This window comes from Peromyscus eremicus, chromosome 23, assembly GCF_949786415.1.
Source record: "Peromyscus eremicus chromosome 23, PerEre_H2_v1, whole genome shotgun sequence".
In the NCBI taxonomy this organism is placed as follows: Eukaryota; Metazoa; Chordata; class Mammalia; order Rodentia; family Cricetidae; genus Peromyscus; species Peromyscus eremicus.
In genome coordinates, this window is record NC_081438.1 from 13,739,252 (window position 1) to 13,764,808 (window position 25,557).

Here is a 25,557-nt window from a genome sequence, read left to right on the forward strand (position 1 = left end):
GACCTGACAGATGGAGATTGATGAAGGCCACATGAAAATAAGAGGCCGATCTCTACAGAGGCATACTGTCTAATCAGAATGAACGCAGTAGTCTCTCCAGAGTAGAGACGTGCACTGGGGGCTTGGAGTTTTATGTGCCAGAAGGGAATTTGGGGGTGGGAATATTTCAGTCTGCAGACCAATTTCTGTTTTCCCAAAGACAATTTTGGTGGAGGTCTTCCTCATGCTGGCATCTTTCAGTTCTCCTGAGAGGGTCTAGTGACATGTTGATCCCCTCAGGAGCCTTCCTGCTATTCTTATCCTCTCAACTCTTCCAGCTCCAAGTTCTTCAGGCTACCTGAGGCTTCTAGGTGACTAATCCTTTAAGGTCTTACAAGTTTATTTTTTACATACAGACTTGCATGATCTCTTTCCCTGGGTAGATGGGTCACGAATAATCCACTCTAACGTCAAACATCACTTAGCCCAATTTAACCAAGTCTGCCCTTCCAGTAGTGATGGAAACCTTTAGTACATGCTCAGGATGTATTTCCAGATCAGTCTGTGGCTGTTGGAGCCAACCTGGCAAAAATAAGAACTCAAGAAAATTTTATCAAGAAAAATTTAATGGGTGACTACCAATAGAGCTGGTGGTGACTCATCTTGCCATCAGTGGGCCAATGAGTGGGAAAAAAAAAATGTGCTGGGCAAGTGGATCTGAGTTTGAGGCCAGCCCCAAATTCCAGGACAGCCAGGGCTATACAGAGAAACCCTGTCATAATACAGCTGGGGGAATGGCTCTGTTTGCAGTGATGGTCTTAGGAGACTTTTGAGAGGTCATGTATCCCAGTTCATTTGGTGCTGGAGATCAAATACATGGCTAGGCAAATGGAGCAACTGCACTATATTCCCTAGGCCCTTCCGAGTTGCCTAGGCAGACCTGGGGCAATCTTCCCGTCTTAGCCTCCCTAGGGATAGGATTCCAGCATCTAAGCCTTTCTTCCCTTTCTCCAAGAGACATAATAGAAGGAAAACAAATGTCAGGCTTTTGAGGGACTATGGGGGTTGGATTCATGATTAAAAACTACAGAAATGAGCTAATGGGATGAGCGGGAGATCGAAAGGATTCTAATTTAAACTAAGCGTGTTACCCTTTATCCTTTATATAAAATAATTTTCTGGTCCTGTTTTTTGCCTGGATCTATGTGTACCATACATGTGCAGTGATCATGGAGGTTAGGTGTCAGAGCCCAGGTAACACAAATAAGAATTTGCAGGCTGTCATATACTGGAAACTGAATCCAAGTTTTTCAGCCTTATTTATGAAAACCTTTTTTTTTTTTTTACTCAGTCTCTCTCTTGCAGGCAAAGCTAGGTCAGTATATCTAGTTCAGAATTAATTCTCCTGGCAAGTATGCATAAAATAATTCTTGTGGGGTGGGGGTGGGGGTGGTGGCGGCGGCGCACACGCCTTTAATCCCAGCATCAGGGAGGCAGAGTAAGGTGGATCTCTGTGAGTTCAAGGCCAGCCTGGTCTACAAAGCGAGTTCCAAGACAGACTCCGAAGGTACACAGAGAAACCCTGTCTCAAAACAAAAACAAACAAAAAATTTTAATTCTTGCCTGCAGCTCCTTCCTTTGATCTATATAAGTCATTCACCATCATTTTAGCTGGTGATTTCAAAGATTTCAAAGCTCTAGCCTTCCAGGTGCTTGGGTTATTGACCAGACTACCACACTCAGCTCCTCAAAGTTGTTTCTAGCCAAGTGGTGGTATTTATGCTTGTAATACCAGCAATCGGGAGAAAGAGGCAGGTAGATCTCCGAGTTTGAGGCCAGCCTGGTCTACAAAGTGAGTTCCAGCACAGCCAAGGCTATACAGACAAACACTGTCTCAAAACACCCACTCCTCCCCCACAAAAAAGTTGTTTCTAATGTCTCAGTTTCTGATAAGACTGCAAAGGGCTAATGAGCAAGTAGCATACAACAGACTTGTTATAAGGCACTTTATTAATATAAAAGTGCTCACATCCCTTTAATGCATTAACCTACTTCCTGAATAACATGGACTAACAAATACTGCACATCAATTCTGCCTTATAATAATAGGAAAACTACTATTTTAATAAATTTGCTCCATTCACCTTCCCTTTACATTTCTGCGCACTGTAGTATTGCTTATACCCTAAAACAGCTTCTGTAAAAAAGCATTTATAGCCAGTGTTTTTTAATTGTAACATCAACGCTACATACAACAGACTCAAACAAGAACACCAGGTAACTTAAATTAACACCAGTTTTGAGAAAACCATTTTTATTATCACTGCCCAGCGTATGTGTGCAGATTATGTACCAAATGGCCAGATCTTCTAAAGAACATCTACTTAACATTTCTTTCATGTTTCAAGAGATGAAAATAACTGTACAAGGTTAAGTACAAAAGTACACAAGACAGCGGACACGAGAAAATCTATGTATGAGATTTTATCCCACCCGAAGCTTTAATATATTTGAAAAGTAGAATTCATGAACTAAAAAATATTGTCCTTCTATAGTCCTGTCAAGTTTAATGGAAGTGGGTTTAACCTGATTACAACACTAACACCAGTATCACTGATCTGATATTTACAAAAAAATCGTATTTTTCAATAAATTAAAGTCAATGCAACACCCATGCAAGCTAGAACACTAGCTGTTTGGTGAACAAGGACCTGACATCAGAACAAGTCTATAAAGTCCCAAGTTGATATTTTTCAAACTGTATCCATTCCACGCATTGAAGATGTGAAACCCAAACCCATTCCTCTTTGTGTGTGGGTTTGTGATCTTGCCATTTCATACTGAGCATCAAGATTTCGAAAAACTTCTTCTTGTTGCTTCAAAGTCTTGTAACTTTCTTCGTCAACCGAGCTACAGCCAGCTTCATCTTCACTCTAAATATCATACAAACAATTTATTTTTTAACTTTTATTATTGTGTGCACGGTTGTACTATCTGCATGTATGTTGGTAAACCATGTGCGTGCAATGTTTGCAGAGATCAGAAAAGTGTTGGTTCCCCTAGGACTGGAGTTACCAACAGTTGTGAACTGCCATGTGGGTGCTAAGAATCAAACATGGGTCTTCTTGAAGAACAAGTGCTTTTAACAGCTGAGCCATCTCTCCAGCCCCAGATATAAAATAGTAACCTTGATAGTAAGTTATACATGCAAAGACACAGCACGATGACAAACAATAATTTCCTGTTAGTGGTGCGGTCAAGAATAGCGCAAAGACTTAAGCATATAAATGCCATATATAGAGTGAAATAGGGTACACATGTTTCAGGGACAGAAGTATTAGCTATTTTATTGGATGTAACAGGAAAAAGCCATGCAGGCATTGGTGGGGTGGAGCACATGGAGATTACTTCGTTAAAGTAAAAGCCAGCTGGGGTGGGAGAGATGGCTTTAAGAGAACTGGCTGCTCTTCCAGAGGCCCTGAGTTCAATTCCCAGCAACCACATGGTGACTCACTACCATCTATAGTGGGATCTGATAGTTGTACATGCAGATAGAGCACTCACATTCATTAAATAAATACCAAACAAACAAAAGCCAGCTTAAGTTAAACATCTCCTTCAACAAAGAGCCCATTTCTTTGTATCTTTCCAGGGCTTGCATCAAATTAATTCTCTACACATTAATGGTTAAATATTTCTTTGTGTAGCCTTGGCTGTCCTTGAACTCACAGAGATCTGCTTGCCCCTCCTGAGTACTGGGATTAGGAATGCACCATCATACTGGGCTACTTTTCATCTAAAAGAACATTAGTATTTCCCCAGGAAATTCATTACTCCTCTTTAAACTTTCATCAAAAGACCAAGAAAGATTGGAAACAGGTTTCTATGTAGCCCAGGCTATCATCCAACTCTCTATGTGGCCAAAGATGATACTTGGCCAGGTAGTGGTGGCACATGCCTTTAATCCCAGCACTCAGGTCTACAGAGACAGCCAGGTCTACACAGAGAAACCCTACTTCCAAAAACCAATGAACTTGACCCACATAGATCCTTAGGACTGCTAAGCAAGAACTCTACCTAGAGCCAGATGAGGATATACATCAAGATCCTGTCTCAAAACAAAACAAAACAAAACAAATCCCGAAAGAACAACAAGAAAAACCAAAAACAAAGGAACTAACAACTGAGCTACATTATCAAGTCTTGCTTTAGATTTTTTTGTTTTTCTTTTTTTTTTTTTTAAAGATTTATTTATTTACTATGTATACAGAAGAAGGTACCAGATCTCATTACAGATGGTTGTGAGCCACCATGTGGTTGCTGGGAATTGAACTCAGGACCTCTGGAAGAGCAGTCGGTGCTCTTAACCTCTGAGCCATCTTTCCAGCCCTTGTTTTGTTTTTCAAGACAGGGTTTCTCCGTGTAGTTTTGGTGCCTGTCCTGGATCTCGTTCTGTAGACCAGGCTGGCCTTGAATTCACAGAGATCCGCCTGGCTCTGCCTCCTGAATGCTGGGATTAAAGGCATGCACCACCACTGCAGGCTGCTTTAGATTTTTTAATATAGGGTCTCACTAAGTAGCCTCAGCAGGCATCATCAAGAGACATGTCAAAACAGTCTGTATTGTCCAACAGTAAGGATAACTATGGCATAGTCATGTCTATGAGATTAACTTGGAGAAGAGATATCCTCAACTAAGTACTTGGAACTGACACATGACTGAAATACTTTGAAGTCAGAAATCAACGAAGCCAAGAAAACAGAAGTTAGGATCAACCTTAAGGCATAACTCACCTTAATTCCCATTAACTTCCTAAATTTGACATTTTGGTCCTTGTTTCCAAAATTCAATTTTTCCCATATTTCAGCAGATTGAGATTTGTCCTGTTAAAAAGCACTGAATTTTAGAATATGTAAAACTTAAAAGTTTATTATGTTATAAATTCCACAACATAGGCAAATCAAACAATTTAAAGAATCCCATTACTATAATTTATAACTATCTTAACACTTGTTAGAATTATGAAGGAATAAAACCTAAATGAATACCACTTCATAATATATTCCATGCCTACTGAGACAGCATTGCACTCTGTAACCCAGGTTGTCTAGGAACTCCTGATCCACCTGCCTCAGCCTCTCAAGAGCTTGGACTAGAGGCATGAGCCACCATGCCTGGCTCACTATGTATCTTTTACCAAGCTGCTTAGTCTCCACCCCTTATAAATGTATGTAAAAAATTGGTTTTCTTCAAAAGCTTGGTTCAAATGAATTCAACATTTAGATATTCCAAAACAATATTATCATTCAAAAAAGGTCACAATTGAGAAGCATGCAAATGAGTCATATTTTTTTTTCTAAGTTACACGGACACACACACACACACACAGTTTCAGTTTTAATCATGGCAAACCTGACCATTATAAACTGGCTCTTAAAATGACAGCTTTCACTCCAATCTCCAATCTGTTTCATGCAATCATTAGCTAGTGGTGAAATGACAAGGACACAAAAACTTACGCCTTCTTTCTTGCCTTGCCAGAGCATTTTCCTCTTTTTCTCTTGCTCAGCAAACTTCATTGGATTCACAGCGGCTGGGTTATAGTAGCTGGGCACAGCTATGCCGGTCTCTGCCAAGGCTTTGGCTTGCAGGGCTGCCATTTGAGCTGCCATAGCTATCTGAGGAGTCACTTGTGTTCCTGACGCCAACAGTGCAGCAACATTGAGAACAGAACCCCCAGTGGCTGCAGCTGCTGAAAAACATACAATGGATTTTAAAAGACATAGCTAATTCACACAATAGTAGTGTTTGTATATACATAGAAAACCTTACCATTTATAAAAGGGAAAGATAATTTTCATCAAATAAGGAAATGTTAGCAAATACATGTTAGTGTGTTCATCAATAGATATTTGCTTATTATTGCCAAAGAAATGTACACAAAATAAGGCAGCATGATTTCCGTAAAATGAACTAGGGTATGTATGTGATTTTTCAAGACAGGGTTTCTCTGTGTAACAATCCTGGCATCCACTTTATAGACCAGGATGGTGTTGAACTCAGAGATCTGCCTCCCTTGGCCTCCCAAGTGCTGAGATTTAAAGGCGTGCATCACTACACCCAGCACCAGTAGCTTTTTTTTTTTTTTTTTTTTTTCCTGTTTCTCTGAGTTGTTTTGGTACCTTTCCTGGAGCTCGCTCTGTAGACCAGGCTGGCCTCAAACTCACAGAGATCCACCTGGCTCTGCCTCCCGAGTGCTGGGATTAAAGGGGTGTACCACCCCTACCTGGCCCACCAGTAGCAATTTTAACTAAAGCATTTAGAACAATTTAGGCATTGTTCACACACAAGAGAGGGTATTGTCAAGTTCTAGAGACGTGCCAGACTCTTCAAATAAGTTGGCAATCCAGAACATAGCCGCCACCTTCAAAGAAAAATATTCTTGGCTGGATGGTGGTGGCAGCATATGCCTTTATTTCTAGCAGGGGCAGGTGAATCTCTCTGAGTTTGAGGCCAGCCTGCTCTACAGAATGAGTTCCATGATAGCTAAGGCTACACAGAGAAATCCTGTCTTTAAAAAAAAGTTTGAGTGTTTGTTTTCCTGTATGTATGTGTACCACATAGATGTCTGGTGCCAGAAAGAAAACAGAGCACTGGATTTTCTGGAATTTGAGTTACAGTTGGCCCTGTGCTGCAATGTGCGTACTAGGAATCAAACCCAGGTCCTCTGGAAAAGCAGCCAGTGCTGATAACTGCTGAGCTGGCTCCTCAACCCCTGTCTTCTTTCAAGACAGGGTCCTACTGTGTAACCTGACTGGCTTGGTACTTGCTATGTAGACTATGTTGGTAACAAACTCAGAGACTGCCTTTACTCTGTTTCCTGAGTACTAGGATGAAAGGCCTGAGGCACCATCCCCTGCTAGAATACAGTCCTTGTAAAAAATTCTTTCCTCTACACCTTGTTTTTGCAAATAGTAACAACTTTGAATTTGCAGGGAGCCTCCTAAGTGGTTATGGGATACCATATATATCTGGCTCTAAAAGTTCTTAAGCTAACATAAGAAGTCAGCTATGGAGGTTTATTACCAGGAATAACCATTATTCACTCATCAAAAAATTATCTGTTCTTAAGACAATGAGACAGCTTGGTGGGTAAAAAGAAAAACCTGACCACTACGGAACTTACAGGAGGAAGAGAGAACTGACTCCAGAAGTTGTCCTCTGATCTATACATGTCACCATGGATGGCATCTAAGTGCTTACTTAATATGGGCACGTGTGTACACACACACACACACACAGCCATTAAAAAACAAAACATACACCGTTAATCCAAGATAAAAATCTTATCACAATAAAAGAACAAGGGGCTGGAGAGAAACAGAGGTCCTGCTTGTCAGGAATAACACAGGGGCTTCTCTCTCCAGTCATACACATTTACACACACACACACACACACACACACACACACACACACACACACACACACACACACATTTGTTTTGTTGTTGTTATTGTTGAGACAGGGCCTCACTATTCAGACCAGGTTGGCCCTGAACTCTGTCTCTCCCAAGTACTGGGACTGAAGGAGTATAACCACTCAGGGCCATAAAATGGTTTTTGAGAAGATGAAAACACTCTAAAGGTGATTTTTTCCTATTGAATTTTCTGGATTTTTCAAGTATTTTTTTACAACCATGCAATGCACAGTTAAGTTACCTGCAGCCATCTCTTGCTGTTTTTGCTTTTCAACCATTTCCTTTTCTCGTTGCTCTTGTAATTTCTTTGCCCTTTCCAACCTATCAAAGACAAGAGTATATCAATACAATTCTTAAACGTCATTATTCATTTTAGAACGATGGGGGAGGGTTATGTTGTCTCTGTTGGCCCTGAACTGCAGGGCTAGAGCAGGCTACGGACCAGGGATGCAAACTTTGCTATATTCACCAAAGTAGCATATGCTCTAATATTTAGAAATTTCTGTGTGTGTGTTTTTTAGAGACAGGGTCTCAAGTAGCTTTGGCTAGCCTGGAATTCGTGACACTCCTGTCTTTACCTAACACTGGGATTACAGATATATGCCACCATGACTACTCTTAAATAAATAATTGCTGAATTTGTTGAAAGCAAAATTTTTATATATCCTCTAACTCTCACCCTAAATGCTTTAAAAAAAAAAAAAAAAAAAAAAGCAAAAAAGCAAAGATAAAATTAAAAGCCTGCAAACCACATACTGGTGCTAGATAAATTATGTATATGCTTAAGTGGTAAAACAATATTTATAATATACTGCACAGGGAAGAATGAACCTGAATAAAAAGTCTATTTTATATTCATTCAAATAAAGGATCTCTACAATCTTTAGTTTAGAAGATGATATGCAAAAACCCTTCTTAACAATCTACTAAATCAAGAAATCTATGGTTAGCAAGAGAACTGGTAACATAAAATAAAAATTTCAATACAAAACAAAAATGAATTAATGAATTATACTTTACACTAAATTACCATGTTTTGTCAAATTCATTTTCCACACAGCAGATAGTAAGTAGTATCACTTAGTTCTTGAAAGAGAAACCTGTCATATGGTCTCATTAATTCAGTCCAAATCCACCAGGACTGAGGAAATGGTTATGTTTTGGTGTTGAGACACTAAACAGGTATTTGCAGTTTCTTCCTTTCCAGAGAGTGACTCATGTAGTCCTGGATGGCCTCAAACTCAGGTAGTGAGAATGACCTTAGACTTAAGACAATTCCTGCTTCTCCATCTAAATGCTAGGATTAGGCATGTGCCACACTGATTTTAGGCAGGGTCAAGGAACAGAGGGCTTGTGCATACTGGGCGAGCACTATATCAACTGAAGTACATCCTCAACAGATATTTGTTTTAAAAAGTACTTAAATTTACAAAAAAGATGTTTTATAACCTATAATCCTTGAGAATAAGTTTCTGATTTTGTTAATCAGCAAAATAGGTCACAAATCATTTATTTCCAAAACTGCTTTAAATTCTGACACTTAAAAACCAAAAAAAAAAAAAAAAAAAAAAAAAAAAAAAAAAAAAAAAAAAAAAAAGAAAAGAAAAAAAAAAGAAAAAGAAATATACATGTCTCTTTATGGGTTTTTTGGTTTGTTTGGAGTCAGGGACTCTTTATGTACCTCTACCGTCCTAGACCTCTCCATGTAGCCCAGAGTGGCCTCACACTCAGTGATCTGTCTGTCTCTGCCCCCTGAGCACTGGGATTGAAGGTGTGAACCAATACACTTCAAACGTTTTTTTAGAGGGCTTTCTGTCTACCTGTAACAGCAAGATCACTGATAATTAAATCAAACAGCTTGATGGTAGTAACAACGATTTTCTCCTTTTTGGTTTTCAGAGACAGGGTCTCATGTAAGCCTAACACTGCCCTCAAAGTATCCATGTAGCCAAGAATAACTCTGAACTCCTGATCTTCCTACCTCTCAATGCAGGGATTACAGATATGCACCAACATATCAACCCTGTAACTTTACCTTAGTAACAATTAAAAAGAAAATATAATAGATGCCCGTATGTAAGAAAGAGTAAACTTCAATGCTTAGAAAATACTTTAAGTTAATAAACCATCATATATTAGGTTTTTTAACTCTGTTGCTTGAAAGAAGACAACTATTGGTCTATAGGTTGCACTTGTAGGGCCAATGCAGGTCGGAACCAACTCCATTCACTGAGGTGAACGGATGAAGAAGGGGTGAGCTCACACCTTTGCTGCTGCTGTTCAGTGGAGTTTCTGCCAGGCTGGCTTCACAGGGCAGCAGCACATCAGGTTACACTGTGATAACTGTATTTTTATAATGAAAAAAAATACAAACTCAATTTTGTAAGAAAAAAAAAAAACCCAAATCCAAAAAATATAATTTTCAGAATATGCAAAAAATTGCAAACAAGTGCTTGGCTTTTGGCCTCCTCCTGAGGCAGCTCTTTGTCCCCTGCACATTTCTGTCACAGACCTGCTCTAATGTGGCCACATAACTGCCCAACACTCAAACAGAAACTTTGGAAATGCAACGTTCTCTCTATACTACAAGATAATAAACTGGCTTATGATATGTATCTACTAAAACTAAAATCTAGTGACAGAATTCTCAGTGTTCAAGTGTTTTGTTTTTAATAAAGAAAAAAAAAAAGTAAAGGAAAAGACAACTCAGAGGTTCCTGAACGATTTAAAATTCAAAATTTTCAAATGCAAAAGACTTTGAATCTTCGTTTTTTTCATGCGGGCGGTGATGGTAAAAATATCAGTTAATCACAAAGGCAAAAACTTCTCAGCCTTTCTGCACATGCAAATTAAAAACAAATGACAACAAAATTCCCAACTAAAAACCTACTTATATAGCTCTGATCACCAATGTGCGACAGCATTTATGGTTAGATTTTCTGGGGGTGAGTGGGGTGGGGAAAGGATTATCCTCTGAGTTAAAAGCATTCATTTGTCTACACAATTGACAGCTATTCAAAAAGGAAAAAAATGACTTAAATGGGAAAATACACATACCTCCTAGCTAAAGCCTCCTGGGCATCCATTGCTGTGTTTCTGCCTCTGAAGGGAGGCGGACTAGGTGTCCGGCTTAGGCTTCTGCTAAATCTTCTTGGTTTTTCAATCCTCTTCTTTCTATCTCTGAAATAACCAGTATTCTGTGTCTCATTATGGCCATCCAATAATTATCTTCATAAAAACTAATTTTCTTTACATAGCTCAACAAGAATCAAACGATACATCAAAAAATATGTAGAGGCTTTAAAACAATCTGTGCACTATTTACATGCTTGGTACAAAGGCCAGAAGAGGACATCAGGCCCACTGAATTGGGAGTTCCATATGGTTATGAGCAACTACGAGTGCTGGGAATTTAACAAGAACGGCCAGTGCTCTCAACCACTAAGCCACCTCTCCAGCCCCAATCAGCCCCAATCAATACATCTTTCATAGTGATTCTAAATTCCTTACACATATGGCCAGTTAATATCCATGTTACAGCTGGAATCATACTGGCTAGTTCCAACTTTCTGCCTACATACCCAGTATTGCAAAGATTTGCTTCATAATCCTGCATGTTAGTATGTACACAATGAGGATTCAAATATTCCTACTATTTTTAAGCTGAATTAATGTCTCAGGTAATAGTTATTAATTGCTAAATAGGAATTTGTAACAGAAAAAATTCATCTGATGGGGCTGGAGATGGCTCAGTGTTTAAGAGTGGTTAAGTTCAGGTCCCAGCATGCATGTTGGGTAGCTCCCAACTGCCTATAATGTAACCCCAGATGAAGGGAATCCAGTGCCCTCTTCTGGCTTCCACTTATAAGAAGTATATAGGTCCTTGTGCTCAACGATAAGCAAGAGGCAAACCAGGATGCTAAACACACAGTACTGTCCCAAGAAAACACACCTGTTTTCTGCATAGAAGGCTGGGAAGAGACGTGGTTAATAGCCTGGTGTCTTTCTGGGCCATGTGAATGGCCAGGCAACACCAGCTTCCACAGATCCTTATCTTGATCTATTATTTATCTCAGTCAAGCACAGCACTATCCTCCTCCCGAGTCTGCTTCCTTAATCTATAGAACCTATCTTCATGGAAGATGTAACTTGTACAAGAGTTTCAACATAATCATTTCTTAAGCTTTGCTGGGTTAATTATCACCAGGAAACATTTTTCCAAATTGTGTTGTGCTTAAATATGCCTAAAATAAACCATTCGGTGCCAGACTCTCAAGGTTTGAACTAACACCAGTTACTGAGCCAAGTTGAACTGGACTTCCTTCTTGCCTCTAGCAAATGGACAATTTGCTGGCCACAGTATTTAAGGAGACCCAACATCCACTGACATCTGCATACAAGGGAAATATACACCCATACACAGAACAAATCTTAAAAAAATAAGGGAGGGAGGGTCAATGACCTGGACCAATAAAAACATCCCAAGTGAACTAACTGCTTGAAAGGCAATTAAAAATGAGTTACAACAGAGTATATTTGGGAATATATATATGTACATACAAATACATGTATTATGCACATAGTAACAACTGATGAAGAAACCATGAATTTGAAGGAGAGAGAAGGAAGGGTATACAAGAGGGCTTAGAGGGAGGAAAAGGAAGACCCTCTTTCCAACCAAAAATGATCAAAAAGACATCAACAACCAAAAAAACCCCACAAAAACGAAACAAATTTTTAATCCCAGAAACCATGGGGAGGCAGCCAGCCCAGGGCTAAAGTGAGACTCCAACTTGAAGACCAAACCAAAACCAAAACCAAAGCACAAAGGAATGTAAACCACGCCATAAAACAAGTGTAAATGATAATGAGAAATAAATTAAAAAGGAAGAAAGCTGGCTCAGTGACAAATAGTACTTGCTATGAAAGCAGGAGGACCCGAATCCAAACCCCTACCACCCATGAAAATAGCTGGGCATGGGCTATAACCCTAGTGTTTGAGACTGTGGGGACAGGAAGACCCCCAGGAGGTTGTAGGTCACCCTAGCTGAGTCCGCATATCAACAAATAACTCGAAGATCAATAGAGGACAACAGCTGATAGCCCCTCCACAGGTGCGCCACACACCCACACACCCACTCACCCCAGTAGCTAGAGATGACTCAGTGGATAAGAACACTTGCTGCTCTTGTAGAGGACCTGGCTTCAGTCCACAACCACCCATAACTCTAGTTCCAAGGGATTTGATGGTCCTCTTTTGACCTCAGGCACCATGCATGCAGGCAAAACAATCAAATACATCAAACAAGTAAATTAGGAAAACAAAACACAAATAGCCTGATAATATAGAGTATTAAATTAGCCCTTGTGATTAAAAAAAAAAAAAAAAGGAACGTAATTGCTGGGTGTGATGGCAAATGCTTTTCAGGGCTACACAAAAAACGCCAAATCTAAACCAAAACCAAACCAAACAGAAAGAACATAATAAATTTTGTTCAAATCACATACTGTGTAAGAATGTGTATAGGAAATGTTTTCTGTGGTGCAGGGCACAGAACCCCTGGACAAAGCATAATAAGCATGCCCACTGAGACACACCACTAGGCCCTAAGTTTGTTTTTACTGATGATGTAATGATTTAAAATATTTTAGATCAATCAGTAGATAATGTATTGTACAACTGAGAAAAGGTGGATAGTGAAGAGCATGCTATACTTTACTCAGGAGGATGAAAACTTACCGACTTCGACTTCTTGATCTGCTTCTGCTTCTAGTCCTATGCCTGTGTCTGGATCTCGATCGGGAACGTGTTCTAATCCTTCGTTTTCTATCCCGGCTTCTAGATCTTGACTTCTTCCTGTCTCTGCTTCTGGATCGAGATTTTTTTCGATCCCTACTCCTGGACCGAGACTTCTTCCTCTCCCTGCTTCTACTTCGATGGCGTCTGAAATTCAAGTGCATAAACTTTGAATTGCTTATAGTTGCCTCCCTTTCTAAGGACAGGGTCTTACTATATATCCCAGGTAGACACTGAACTTCTGTCCTCCTACTTAATTCCTGAATGCTGAGACTGTAGGCATGTGTAACCAGACAAGCCCATAATTATCTTTTCCACTGCACACCTTATAAAGTGGTTAACAAAAAACAAAAACAAACCAAAAAACAAACAGAAAACCAAAAAATGCAACCAAGACAGAAAAAAAAATTTTACTCTGCACTGTTTACAGATTAGGAAAAGGGGTTTCTTCACCCTCAGCCATCTTGGTTGGGCTCTATCCTGTACAAGGAGGACCAATAACAAAACCAAAACCAAACAAACAAAAAAAAAACCCCACTCTGTAGTTGGATTCACTTTAATGCCAATTTGTTATAAAAGGTACAAGTAGACTCTGACTCTGGAGCGCAAATGGTCATTCTTACTAACCTCCCAGCTTTAGCTTAATTTAAAATAAAATTTTATGCTATGTTGGCCAAAACTAGCATCTATCACTACAATGGTAAAAATACTCAACTGGGCACATGAAAATTACTACAGAGCATATGCACTGGCTGTCACTGACCCAGCTGTTTCTGATATCAGAAACACAACAGAACAGACTGGTGAAAGCAAACTAGAACATTTTTAACACAAGTTTGTCAAAGTTTATTTTAAAAAACAAAACAGAAAGGAAATTGACCCTTATGTCAAAGTGTATCAAACATACAAAAATATTTGATATCACACAAATTATTGCCCAATAATTATTGCTCACTTGGGAGGCAGAGCCAGGCGGATCTCTGTGTGCTCAAGGCCAGCCTGGTCTACAGAGTGATCCAGGACAGGCACCAAAACTACACAGAGAAACATACCAAAATATTTGATATTACACAAATTATTGCCCAATCCTCACTGAATGTAACAATTTAAACACTGGTTTCTTAAAACAAACAAACAAACAAACAAACAAACAAACAACATACAAACTAACAACCCCCGACCCTGGAGCCATAGAAATGGCTCAGTACTCTTCCAGAGTATTCCCAACACCCACTATGCATAACTCCAGTTCCAGGGAATTCAATGCTCTTCTGGCCTCCATAGGTGCCATTCACAACGTGGTACACACATACATGAAGGCAAAACACCCACAGACATTAAAACAACCACATACATATTTGAATAACAATCCATTTTCCAGAAGCTGTTTTTTGTTTTGTTTTTGTTTTTTTTCTTTTTGCTTTTTTTGAGATAGGGTTTCTCTGTAGCTTTGGAGGCTGTCCTGGAACTCACTGTGTAGACCAGGTTGACTTCAAATTCACAGAGACCCACCTGTCTCTGCCTCCTGAGTGCTGGGATTAAAGGCGTGGGCCACCACCCGGCCCCAAAGCTGTTTTATTGTGACTAAATATTATAATTCAATGTTGTTTTATGCTATATTAAATTTCTTTTCTTTTTTTGGCCAATAGTAACATGAGTCAAGCACATCACAACAACTAGGTTAGTGTGGTGTTGCTTATATGCCGACAACCCCACTGAAAAGGAACACTGGAACAACTGCATGCTTTAAGCCTGCCTAGTGGTAGAGCATACTTTTAATGCTAGCTTGACTGAGCTAAGAGAGCAGCAAGAAGTTTGCAGCCAACCTAATGTTCACAGTGAGTCCTGGGACAGTTACAGAATCAAAAAGTAAGCCAGGCGGGGTGGCGCACACCTATAATCCCAGCACCCGGGAGGCAGAGCCAGGTGGATCTCTGAGTTCGAGGCCAGCCTGGTCTACAGAGCAAGATCCAGGACAGGCACCAAAACTGCACAGAGAAACCCTGTCTCAAAAAAGTAACAGAATCAAAAAGTAATAAACCTCTTTTTAAAAAATATACAACAGCTAGGCGGTGGCGGTGCACACCTCTAATCCCAGCACTCGGGAGGCAGAGGTATGTGGATCTCTGTGAGTTAGAGATCATCCTGGTCTACAAAGCAGATGCCAGGACAGCCAAGGACTGTTACACAGAGAAAACCCGATCTGGACACCTCTAATCCCCAAAACCAAACCAAAAACGAAAATGTAGAACAGAAGTTAAAGAGGTAACAAATTTTACACCAATCCTATAAAATAATAGTCTTTGTGTTAATAAAGTTTAACAATGCAACCGTTTGTTTCTTCCTTTTTTTAAAAAAAGACTTATTTAATGTACATTAGGTTTTGCCTACATGTATGCCTGTATGAGGGTGTCTGATCCCCTGGAACTGGAGTTGCAATTATGAACTGCCATGTGGTTGCTGGGAATTGAACCCTGGTCCTTTGGAAGAGCAGCCAGTGCTCTTAACCGCTTGAGCCATCTCTCCAGTTCCCACAATGTAACCTTTTCAATACAAGGAAAAAGGTTAAAGTTCATCTAGCCACTAATTAAATGTGGCTTTGGAGCCACTTTTGGATTTATGAGAAAGACCCAAATGGATTTTCTTCCAGTGCTGCGGACTGAATCCCAGGACTTTGGACATGATAGTTCTCTACTACTGAAATATAGTCTAAGATTCTAAAAGCCTTCAGATATCAGCTGGTAAAGAACTACATTAAGGTAGTGAGAAATGACTAATACCCTATCTAAGATTATGTGTGTAATGCTAGGAATAACCTACAAGTTAAAGGTACTGGAAGGCGCCAAGGTTCACCACCCAAACTAGTTACCTTTCACGAGACCTAGATCTTGAGTGACTTCTGCCTCGTGATGACTTCCTTTCTTTGCGTTTGTGTCTGTCCTCACCATTTTCAGATGAATTTAATCGCTCTCTTCCTTTGTCAGAAGAATGTTCTTTGTCATTGTGCTCCTCAGACTTATGTCTCTTAGAGGACTTATCTTTGGATTCATGTCTTCTTGCCTGTTTTAACAAGAAGTTGGTTCTTTCAGGAAAATAGTGCAACAAAAAGAGTTAGTATGGGTATCAGTAAACAAAAATGTTGTGATGCAACATTAGTAACCTTAGGAATGTGTGGCAAATAATAAAATCATCTAGTTTCATATCACCTAAATGTTGCATATGTAATTACAATTTTCTGATTAAGATACAAAATTGCAGTTTGTTCCCTAAGTATTTTTAAAATAATGATTTAAAAAAATAGATACTGAAAGCCATGATTCAAGTGGAATCTTCATTCTTAAAAAATTAACAAATCCCATTCTAAATCCAAAGGACACACTACTAAGTTTAAAAAATAGGTCCAGGTGTAGTGGCACACACCTTTAATCCCAGCACTAGGGAGACAGAGGCAGGGAAATACCTGAGTTTGAAGCCAGCCTGGTTCCAGGACAACCAGGGATACAGAGAAAAATCTTGTCTCAAAACAAAACAAAACCTTTCCCCCAACCACAAAACAAACAAATAAAAATAATGGAACTGAGGGATGTACCTCGGCAGCAGTGTTTCACTAGCCTGCATAAAGTCCAAGGTTTAATCCCCAGTAACAGCAAAAAGAGACAAAAAAAGGAGATAATAGTAAAAACACAAAGCAATGCTTCACAAAATGCACTTCAAAAAAAGCAGCAAAGTCTACTTTAACAAAAAGTTAATACTTACTGCTATTTCAAACTATGTGAAGTAGCAATGCCCCCCTCAACTAACCTCATTTCTGGCCCCATTCTCTCCAAAGACCTTATGTTTCAATGTCTACAAACCAGGGAGCAATCACTTATCAGCCTGCACAATCCCAACAGGCTTACAGCTCTATTATATTTTCTGAACCTACGGTTGAAAATAGCAACTACCATTTTTAATTGAGAAGTAAAAAATGTAAACCAGGGGTAGCAATTCCTATGTCATCATAAAATACATACTTTGAACTTAAGTGTATGATCAAATCTCAACCTTACCACTCAAATGTCAAATCTGGAATTATTATGTACTTCCCAACCCAAACTTGTGAAAGCCACCTTGTATTTAAAGCTTAAATCCCCCACCACTCAGGGTTGTTAAACTTAAATCTAAGAGAAATTCAGATCCTCTAAACTGTTCTCCTATTTCATAGAAACAAGAGGTGAAAACACAAAGCGGCACAGTAACTCAACTGGGCCAGGGACCCATCCTTTGTTGCTCAGGCTACCATTTCTCCACTGTAACACAACACAAGTATTTCCCAAAATAGGCCATAGCATATTGCTTTTGACTAGAGGTTAACTTTAAATACAGAGTCAAAAAACGAACAAACAAAAAAACAAAAAAGTGGAGTCAATCATTTAGGAACATGCACAATGATACATCAGAAAATGATCATAGTGATTTTTTATCTTGCAGATTAACAAGAGACCTGGAGACACGAACTAAACCTTAGTTTCAAGACCAGTTCTCTATGACCTTACAACTTTCTCAACTCTGCCATATATTGGCAGACTAGAAATGCTATAAACGGTTCAATTCCAGAAACTTTAAGAGTTTAAACCAGTTTTCAAACATAACATTACTATTAATTTTATAAAACATTAAAACCCTTAACTGATTTAAGATATATTTAAGGGAAATAGGAGTTTGAATGACTAATAGTTACCTTATCATGAAGTAGGCTTATTATTTTGCTATCTGAGTCTGCAGCGTCTTCAGTTCAGTCTCTTCGCGCATTAGCACGCTGAGTATGATTTATTATAGAAATGTTATCATGTGAGCTAAACAAAATAGTCATTTTCACAAAAACTCTCCTAAATTAAAAATTTAACAGAGCTTCCATTAGGGGAAGAGGTGAAGTCCCTGCCCATATTGGATTTCGGAGTCCCTTGCCCAGCCCCCTGAGGCTCTTTTCCCTTTCTCACTGCTGATTTTCTTCCTGGGTAGCTCAGTCCTCATCTTCTTAGGTGGGGGAGGCAAGTTAACTCCTATGCAGTACAGCTGCTGCCTTTGTTTTCCTAAGGCTTTAGTGAAAAGTCACCTCTCCAACTGTCCCTCACATTTTTATTCCAATAGCATAAGGCTGACTTCTGAACTAGCTTTACTAAAGAAAGGAAAGGAAACTCAGTACTTTCAATGAAGAAAAAGTAGCCCACAAATAGGATAATGCTAAAGATGACTGATACTTAAAAAGGAGACCTGGGACCTCAGATTAATGGAAGCTCTGTATCACAGGCCTAAAAATCCAGCTTATTCTTCATATGATATTTTTTATTGTGAATATTTTCACAATATAATAAAAGTCAATAGCTTTTGAAGGCACTTTTTATATACACAACTATCTTCTTGAAAAATGATGAATCCAAATCATGCTTATTTAAAAACCCAATTAACCTTTTAAATTTCAAGTTTTGGTACTTACCTTGACAATGGCAAATAGTCACACAAACATTTCTACCAGACACTTTACAAGAATTTTAAAGTACCTATTCACTAAAGTGTTAATTACCTCTTTGCTTCTGCTCCGGCTCCTGTGTTTTCTTCCTTCATTATCTGTGAACACACAAAAAAAAGCCAAAAATAACATAAACATTCACAAACATCTTTAACATAAATTTAAAAAAAGGAGGGGGGGAGCGATCAAAACCACTACTTTCAAAATTTCTAGTGAGGGCTGTGTCTTCCAAAGACTACTTTTTCTTTTAGTCACTCCCCCTTCCCCTTACCTTGAAATAGAATGACTTTATGTTACCTTGACTGGCCAGGGACTGGCACTTGCCATGCAGACCAGGCCTGGCCAGTTTATTACTACTTATGTGTCCATGTGTACAGGTCAGGAGCTGGTTCCCTCCTTTCACCTTTATGTGGGGTTCTGAGGGTTGAACTTAGGTTGTCAGGCTTACACGTAAGTGCTCTCCCCACACTAAGCCATCTCACTGGATGTCAACTCCTGGCCTTCACAGACCTCTCACACACAACATACCACACACATACTACATAAACATCCAGATATATACATGGACATGTATGTGTATACATAAAAACTCCCAAAACAAACAAAAAAAAATTAAAACAGATTTGGGCTGAGCACACACAATCCCAGCACAAAGGAGCGTTAGTCTGGGTTAAATTTGACATGATTTATAGTTAAAAGGACGTTAGCTAGAAACTTCCTTTCTCTTATTCTTTTTTTCTTAAGGCAGGGTTTTATGTAGCCCAGAATGGATTTTAATTTTTGATCATCCTGCAATGTCAAATCAAGCTTGAAAATGTTCACTCTAAATGTGATCACAATGCCCAAGAGATTTAAACATACTTAAAAAAAAAAAAAAATCTTTGCAATGTTAGGCTCTGCTGTGTATTATGCTCATTGTTAACAGCCTGACACAGGGAGAATGCTGGGAGAGAAGGGAGTCAGGGCAGTTGTGAGTCGTGTGAAAAATGAGGTAACAAGCCGTGCAGTGGTGGTGCACTCCTTTAATCCCAGCATGTGGGAGGCAGAGGCAGGCAGATTTCTGTGAGTTCAAGGTTAGCCTGGTCTAAAGAGTGAGTTCCAGGACAGTCAAGCCTGTTACACAAAGAAACCCTGTCCCCAAAACCAAAACCAAAACCAACATAAAAGGCCACAAGCCATGAGTCACATGGTAAAAGCATAAATAGAAACATGGGTTAATTTAAATGTAAGAGTTAGCTAGTAACAGGCCTGAGCTATTGGCTGAGCATTTTTAAGCAGTAATAGCCTGAGGTGGTTATTTGGAACCAAGAGATCGGGACAGGAAACATCTGATTACAATGTTCTTATGTAAGCTAGGCACTCCACACTAAAGTCACCACAGCCCTGCTTTCTTTCAACAGCAAAATGTTTGCCTTTAAGGCTAGTTACTTGAGACATTGTCTCACTATTCAGCCTAGGTTAGCCTGGAACTACTATGGAGTCCATTCTGTCCTTGTAGCACTGTACGGCTTGGGGTGTGATGAAATGGTAGGGACTACTCAGCAGAGTACTAGGTTCTAGACTTAGTGCTGGAAGAAAAAACAAAATGAAACATCCCCATGTAGGTGCTACAACACATAGTTAAAATGTGTTAAGTAAATTCAGAATATACCACTATCTAGGCAACGTTTCAGCACATTAAATTCCTTACCTGATTTTCGCTTTCTTTCTCTTGATCTTGACCGTGACCTTGAATAGTGATGTTTTGAGGTTCTAGGAGAAATAGACACATCTGACTGCTCTTTTTTCTTTTCTCTATCCGGGGATGTCTTTTCTGGGGCTAGTCCATCTCGTTCTGTATCAGTAGCCTAAAAGTTAAAAATAAAAGTCAAAGTTTGTAATTGCATTTCCAATGTCTCTTGGTTTTTAAAAGGGCAAGGAATGAAGACAGTTGAGTTTTACCACAAAAGAAAACCAAAACCCATATATGGCTAATTTCCAAGTGGACGTATATATAGCAAAGTAACAGGTATAAAAAGACTTGGCTCTTGGTATTTCCAATAAATATTTAAAGAAACTATAAAACTTTAGATGTGTGAATTAAATCTGCTGACTTGCCAGTAATCAAATAGCTGTTCATTATTATTAAAAAGCTATCTAGAACGAGCTGTTAAAAGGTTTATAGGTACTTAGAACTGTAAGATATTAAAGCAGCATAGGGAGCATTTCTAGATTATAAAAGAATAAGCAGAAAATTACCTTACCTGAGAACCTAATTAACCTTCTTTAATGAAAATATCCCCTTGGCACAGAGGTACAGCAAAACATGTTCTGCCTCTCCGTATTTATGCTCTGGGCTATGGAAACATCAAGCCGTTTCCACGTTAAAGCATTTTATAGGCAATATTACAATATAAATTTTATTTTGCAGTGCTATGGATTAAACCCAGGGTTTCATGATTGTTAGGCAAGTTCTCTATCACTGAGGTAAGTCCCAGCACTTACAAAACCAAAACAAAAAACACAACGGCACATACATTTTCAGAGACCTGATTCACCTAAGGTTCAGTTTCTTGTCACTTTCTAGTTCACAGAAGGCCACCTATCTTTGTACTCGTAACAGCAACCAGCACAAAAGCCCACGAATAAATGCTCAAGATGTGAATTTCAGTTGTATCCCCCTCACTAAAGCTATTTATGGTAGAAGATGTAGGTCAGTGGTAGAAGCGCTTGCTTCAAGTATGAAGATCTGTCTTAAATCACCAGTGCTGGAAAAAACCTCCAACCACCACCAGCCCTGCTTCTGAGAACTGTGCAATCCAAATAATGTCTTACCATAGAACTACTACAGAGGGGTGCAAATGATGTAAAACAGTACTCATGTATGAAATTGCTAGAATATTTTAATTACAAAGAAAAGTCCTGCGTGGTGGCGGTGGTGTATGCCTTTAATCCCAGCACTCAGGAGGCAGAGGCATGTGGACCTCTGAGTTTGAGACCAGCTTGGTCTACAGAGCTATTTCCAGGACATCCAAGGCTATAGAGAGAAATCTTGGGGTGGGCGTGGGAGGACACAAACACACACAAATGAACAACAACAAAAATCACTAAAGAAACTGATGATCTGATTTAAGCTGGAATAATAGAAAGTATCTTATTTTCAAGTATATACTAAAACCTGAAAGCTCCCTTGAATTGAGTTTCAGATAACATTTCATAGGCAAGACAAGCCCTGAAACGGCAATTACAGATACACACCACCTAACCCAACATTTGCTTGAATTTTGGTAAGAGGCACTGGAAAACAAACAGATCTGAACCGTATGTAGTGGAACCGTAGGTATCTGACTGGAGAAGGAAAATAAACCTGTTCACCCAGCGAACAGATGCCTCAGGACAGGAGCTGGCAAAGACATTACTTTTCTGCAGAACTCTTGTGCTCTTTTCTTTCTTTCTGAGACAAAGTTTCTCTATGTAGCCCTGACTGGCCTGGAATTCATCATGCAGAGGAGGCTGGCCTCAAACTCAGGTATCTACCTGCCTCTGATGGGATTAAAGACCTATGTCATTGAGCCCAGAAGAATAATTTTTTGTATTTAAAAAGCTTGGTAAAGCAAGCAAACAATGTGAAAGATTGCACATTACCCATAAAACCAAAAGTGTTCACCAGCTGCTCCTTTTCACCAAGTGTTTACCAATCTCTTGACTTAGGACTTCAGGGGGAAGATAACTACAGTCTTCATCAAGAATCATGATTGACTTTTTCCCTTGGGACGATTAGTCCAGAAAATAAGTACCAAAATAAAGGAAGTGTTTTATTTTACTCAGGTATAAAAATGGGTCAAAACCAGTACCAGATTCCAATAATAAAACTACACACTTTGCCGGGCGGTGGTGGCGCACGCCTTTAATCCCAGCACTCGGGAGGCAGAGCCAGGCGGATCTCTGTGAGTTCGAGGCCAGCCTGGTCTCCAAAGCGAGTTCCAGGAAAGGTGCAAAGCTACACAGAGAAACCCTGTCTCAAAAAACCAAAAAGAGTGACAGTGATCTAAAACATATTTTCTTTCACTCTTGTTATCACTATCCTTAGAAAAGATTGCAGATTGGCCTGAGATATACTCTCTCAACCTAAAAAAGCACTTCAAACATAAATCACAGGCACTACCTCCCACTGAAGCTTTGAGAGGATGACTGCTATGTGTTCACAGTGGCCCTCAAACTTTACAAGCGCCTGCTGCAGCCTTCCAGTTGTTAGGATCACAGCCATGTAAAACACGCTCATTTTCCTGAGAACCAATAGAGAACTGAAAACTATAGAAAAAGACACCATTTAGTCCACTAATGTTTATTCTGCCACAGAAGAACCACTATGTGACACAGGTTAGTAGTTGTCACTTTCACATGGAACACACACTATGGAACAAAACCCACACCATTAAACACATGTAATATTAGATGGCCCCTGACAAAATACAACTTTCATTTTTCTAAGGATATTTACAATACAAGGAAGTCCTATTAGCAAAACTACTCAGCTTTACTTCAGTTTAGCAGAAATTCCTAAAAACACTGCCTTCTATGTAGTTGCTGGGTCTGTGAGAAAGCCACCCATTTCTTACAATGTATATCTTGTGCCGGCCAAGGTGGTGGCACACGCCTTTAATCCCAGCACTCGGGAGGCAGAGCCAGGCGGATCTCTGAGTTCGAGGCCAGCCTGGTCTACAAAGTGAGTTCCAGGAAAGGCGCAAAGCTACATAGAGAAACCCTGTCTCAAAAAACCAAAAAAAAAAAAAAAAAAAAGTATATCTTGAAAACCCTATCTGAAGCAGAGCACGCAAATGCTTTCCCAGCGCAAAGGAAGGTAAGCAGCATACTCAATACTAGGCCAGTTCTCTGGGGGATTGTCTTTACAGTAGAGGACACTGCGGAAACCAAGTACTCGAATTCATTTATGGAGCACAAAAACAATACTACTCTTTACTTGAAGTATATAAAGAGGTACCAGTCCCACAATTTAAAAAAGCTTATCTACTCTTTGAAACCTCATAAAAATTATTTTAAATTCAACTAGACATAAAGAGTAGTGAGATGCAGAAAAACGACTCGTACCACTCTAATTTCAAATATTCCAATGATCAGGAAGAGCAATCCTTGTCTACAATAGGAAGTTAAAACCTTTTAGTCAGTAAAAGGGATGAATACATAATGCTCACAAGAATATTTTCTCTAACTAGAAACAAAACAATCACAGGATGATAGGATTCATTAAAAACGGGCATAGCACATCCAGGGCAGGCTTCCTGTCCAAAGAGGTCACTGAGGTACGGTTTTTATATGGGTCAAGAAAGGGGTCTTCAAAGAAACAAGGCCCCGCGGTTCTCAAAGACTTAAAATGGAAACACGAGTCGCTCTGAAGCACAAGTACCAGGGAATGGAACTGGACAACTGGACACATTTTTACTCTTTAAGCCAATCCCAACTGCAGCCGAGGAGAAGATCCACACCGACAAACACTAAGCAGAAGGCGGCAAAGTACCCCGTCTCACTACGGGTTCGCTCAAAGGCCTGCGACTGCTCCCTCATACATCGTCCCTCCAACAGACTGCCTTTCTGACCCGACACTTTCCAGAGACGCCTTCTGGTCTTTTTTTTTTTTTTTCCTGTCCAGTCGTATTTCTCCAGGGGAAGCATAAACTCAGAAGCCCTACCAAAACGCGACACATACCCCTAGTCTGGGCCAGCGTGACGAACCCCACAGTTCGGTGGGCTTCTGAAGAAATACGGGGTGAGGGAAGGGATGAGGAAAGTTCTGGAAAAAGGAGCCTTTCCCTGCGGCTCCCCACCCCCATCCACGCCGCCTTACCTCCCCCTCCCTGCGGCAGGAAGCCATGATGGCGAGCGCAGAAAGCGGCCGCGGCGCCATTTTGTCCACACACAAGCACGGACAGCAGCTCCGGGAGCTGCTCACTCTGTGTAAAGACCCAAACACAACCCTAGCCCCGGCTTCAGGCTCGAGTCAGTACCTACCGCCATTGTTTTTGAGTCCCGGCCGCGAAGGCGGCGCCTCTGCTGGACGCGCTCAACAGTACCGGCCGCCCCGAAGCTTCGCCACAGACTGTATCCCTTGCGCGAGAGACCCGGATGGCACAAAAGGGATGAGGCCTGGCGCGGCGCGCAGCTTGCTGGGAGAAAAAAAAGGGGTGGTGATAAGAGTTTCCATAACAACGCGGTTCGAGATGGTGATTGGTTAGACTTTCGAAGGGCGTGGCGTGAGGCCTGTGAAGTGGGTGGGGCCGAGGATACAGCGTAGATTGAATCCGCCCGGTAGCGGGGATTCAATTTGATCTAGGGCGGGGCGGTTTCCTAGCTCGAGTGTGAGAGAAGTTTGGCCTCCTCCAGCCCCCGTAGAAGGGGTTGGGCTCGGTATTCTCCCGCCAATTCAAGTCAGTGGCATGGAAGCTAAAATGAGTAGGGGTGGTTGTGTGAGTCAGGAAGAAGTGTGAAACACTAAAGAGAGTTCTCTTTTAGTTTCTTCAGCTGCAGGTGAGAAGGGTCAACCGCGCTGCTGTAGGGAAGAGGGAGTCGTGTCAGGTGAAAACAGAAGCCGCTTCAGCCCATTTCGGGGCTTTTCGCCCTCTAGACGCTGGCGCGGGGGAAAGTTGGAGGTGACTCTAGATGGCTGGCCCTCTGAGCGTTCGTGGATAGCTTCACTGACTGTGGTTGTTTGTTTTTGTTTTTGAGACAGGGTTTCTCTGTGTAGTTTTGGAGCCTGTCCTGGAACTCACTCTGTAGCCCAGGCTGGCCTCGAACTCACA

At 40.3% G+C, this 25,557-nt stretch overlaps 2 protein-coding genes across 3 annotated transcripts in view; one reads left to right on the plus strand and one right to left on the minus strand.

Moving 5' to 3' along the window:
• Window positions 1-2,276: 2,276 nt before the first annotated feature.
• Rsrc2 (arginine and serine rich coiled-coil 2) lies at window positions 2,277-25,081 on the minus strand. Of its 2 annotated transcripts, XM_059249549.1 has the most exons (12): window positions 24,770-24,919; window positions 21,007-21,099; window positions 20,454-20,610; window positions 18,818-18,861; window positions 17,975-18,052; window positions 16,124-16,336; window positions 13,198-13,401; window positions 10,515-10,637; window positions 7,699-7,778; window positions 5,499-5,731; window positions 4,773-4,862; window positions 2,277-2,912 (listed from the first exon to the last, which is right to left on the minus strand). In XM_059249549.1, exons 5-12 carry the CDS (start codon window positions 17,980-17,982, stop codon window positions 2,733-2,735), a joined length of 1,131 nt encoding a protein of 376 aa, XP_059105532.1. In that variant the 5' UTR covers window positions 17,983-18,052; window positions 18,818-18,861; window positions 20,454-20,610; window positions 21,007-21,099; window positions 24,770-24,919; the 3' UTR covers window positions 2,277-2,732. The 2 variants fall into 2 exon arrangements, with proteins under 2 accessions (XP_059105532.1, XP_059105533.1); XM_059249550.1 differs by lacking the exons at window positions 17,975-18,052; window positions 21,007-21,099 and having other exon boundaries at window positions 16,124-16,314; window positions 24,770-25,081.
• Window positions 25,051-25,557, plus strand: part of Kntc1 (kinetochore associated 1) — a 77,092-nt gene continuing 76,585 nt past the window's right edge. Inside the window, exon 1 of the mRNA XM_059249551.1 lies at window positions 25,051-25,285. The gene's annotated coding sequence lies outside the window, so the exon portion shown is untranslated. The remainder of the gene's footprint in view (window positions 25,286-25,557) is intronic.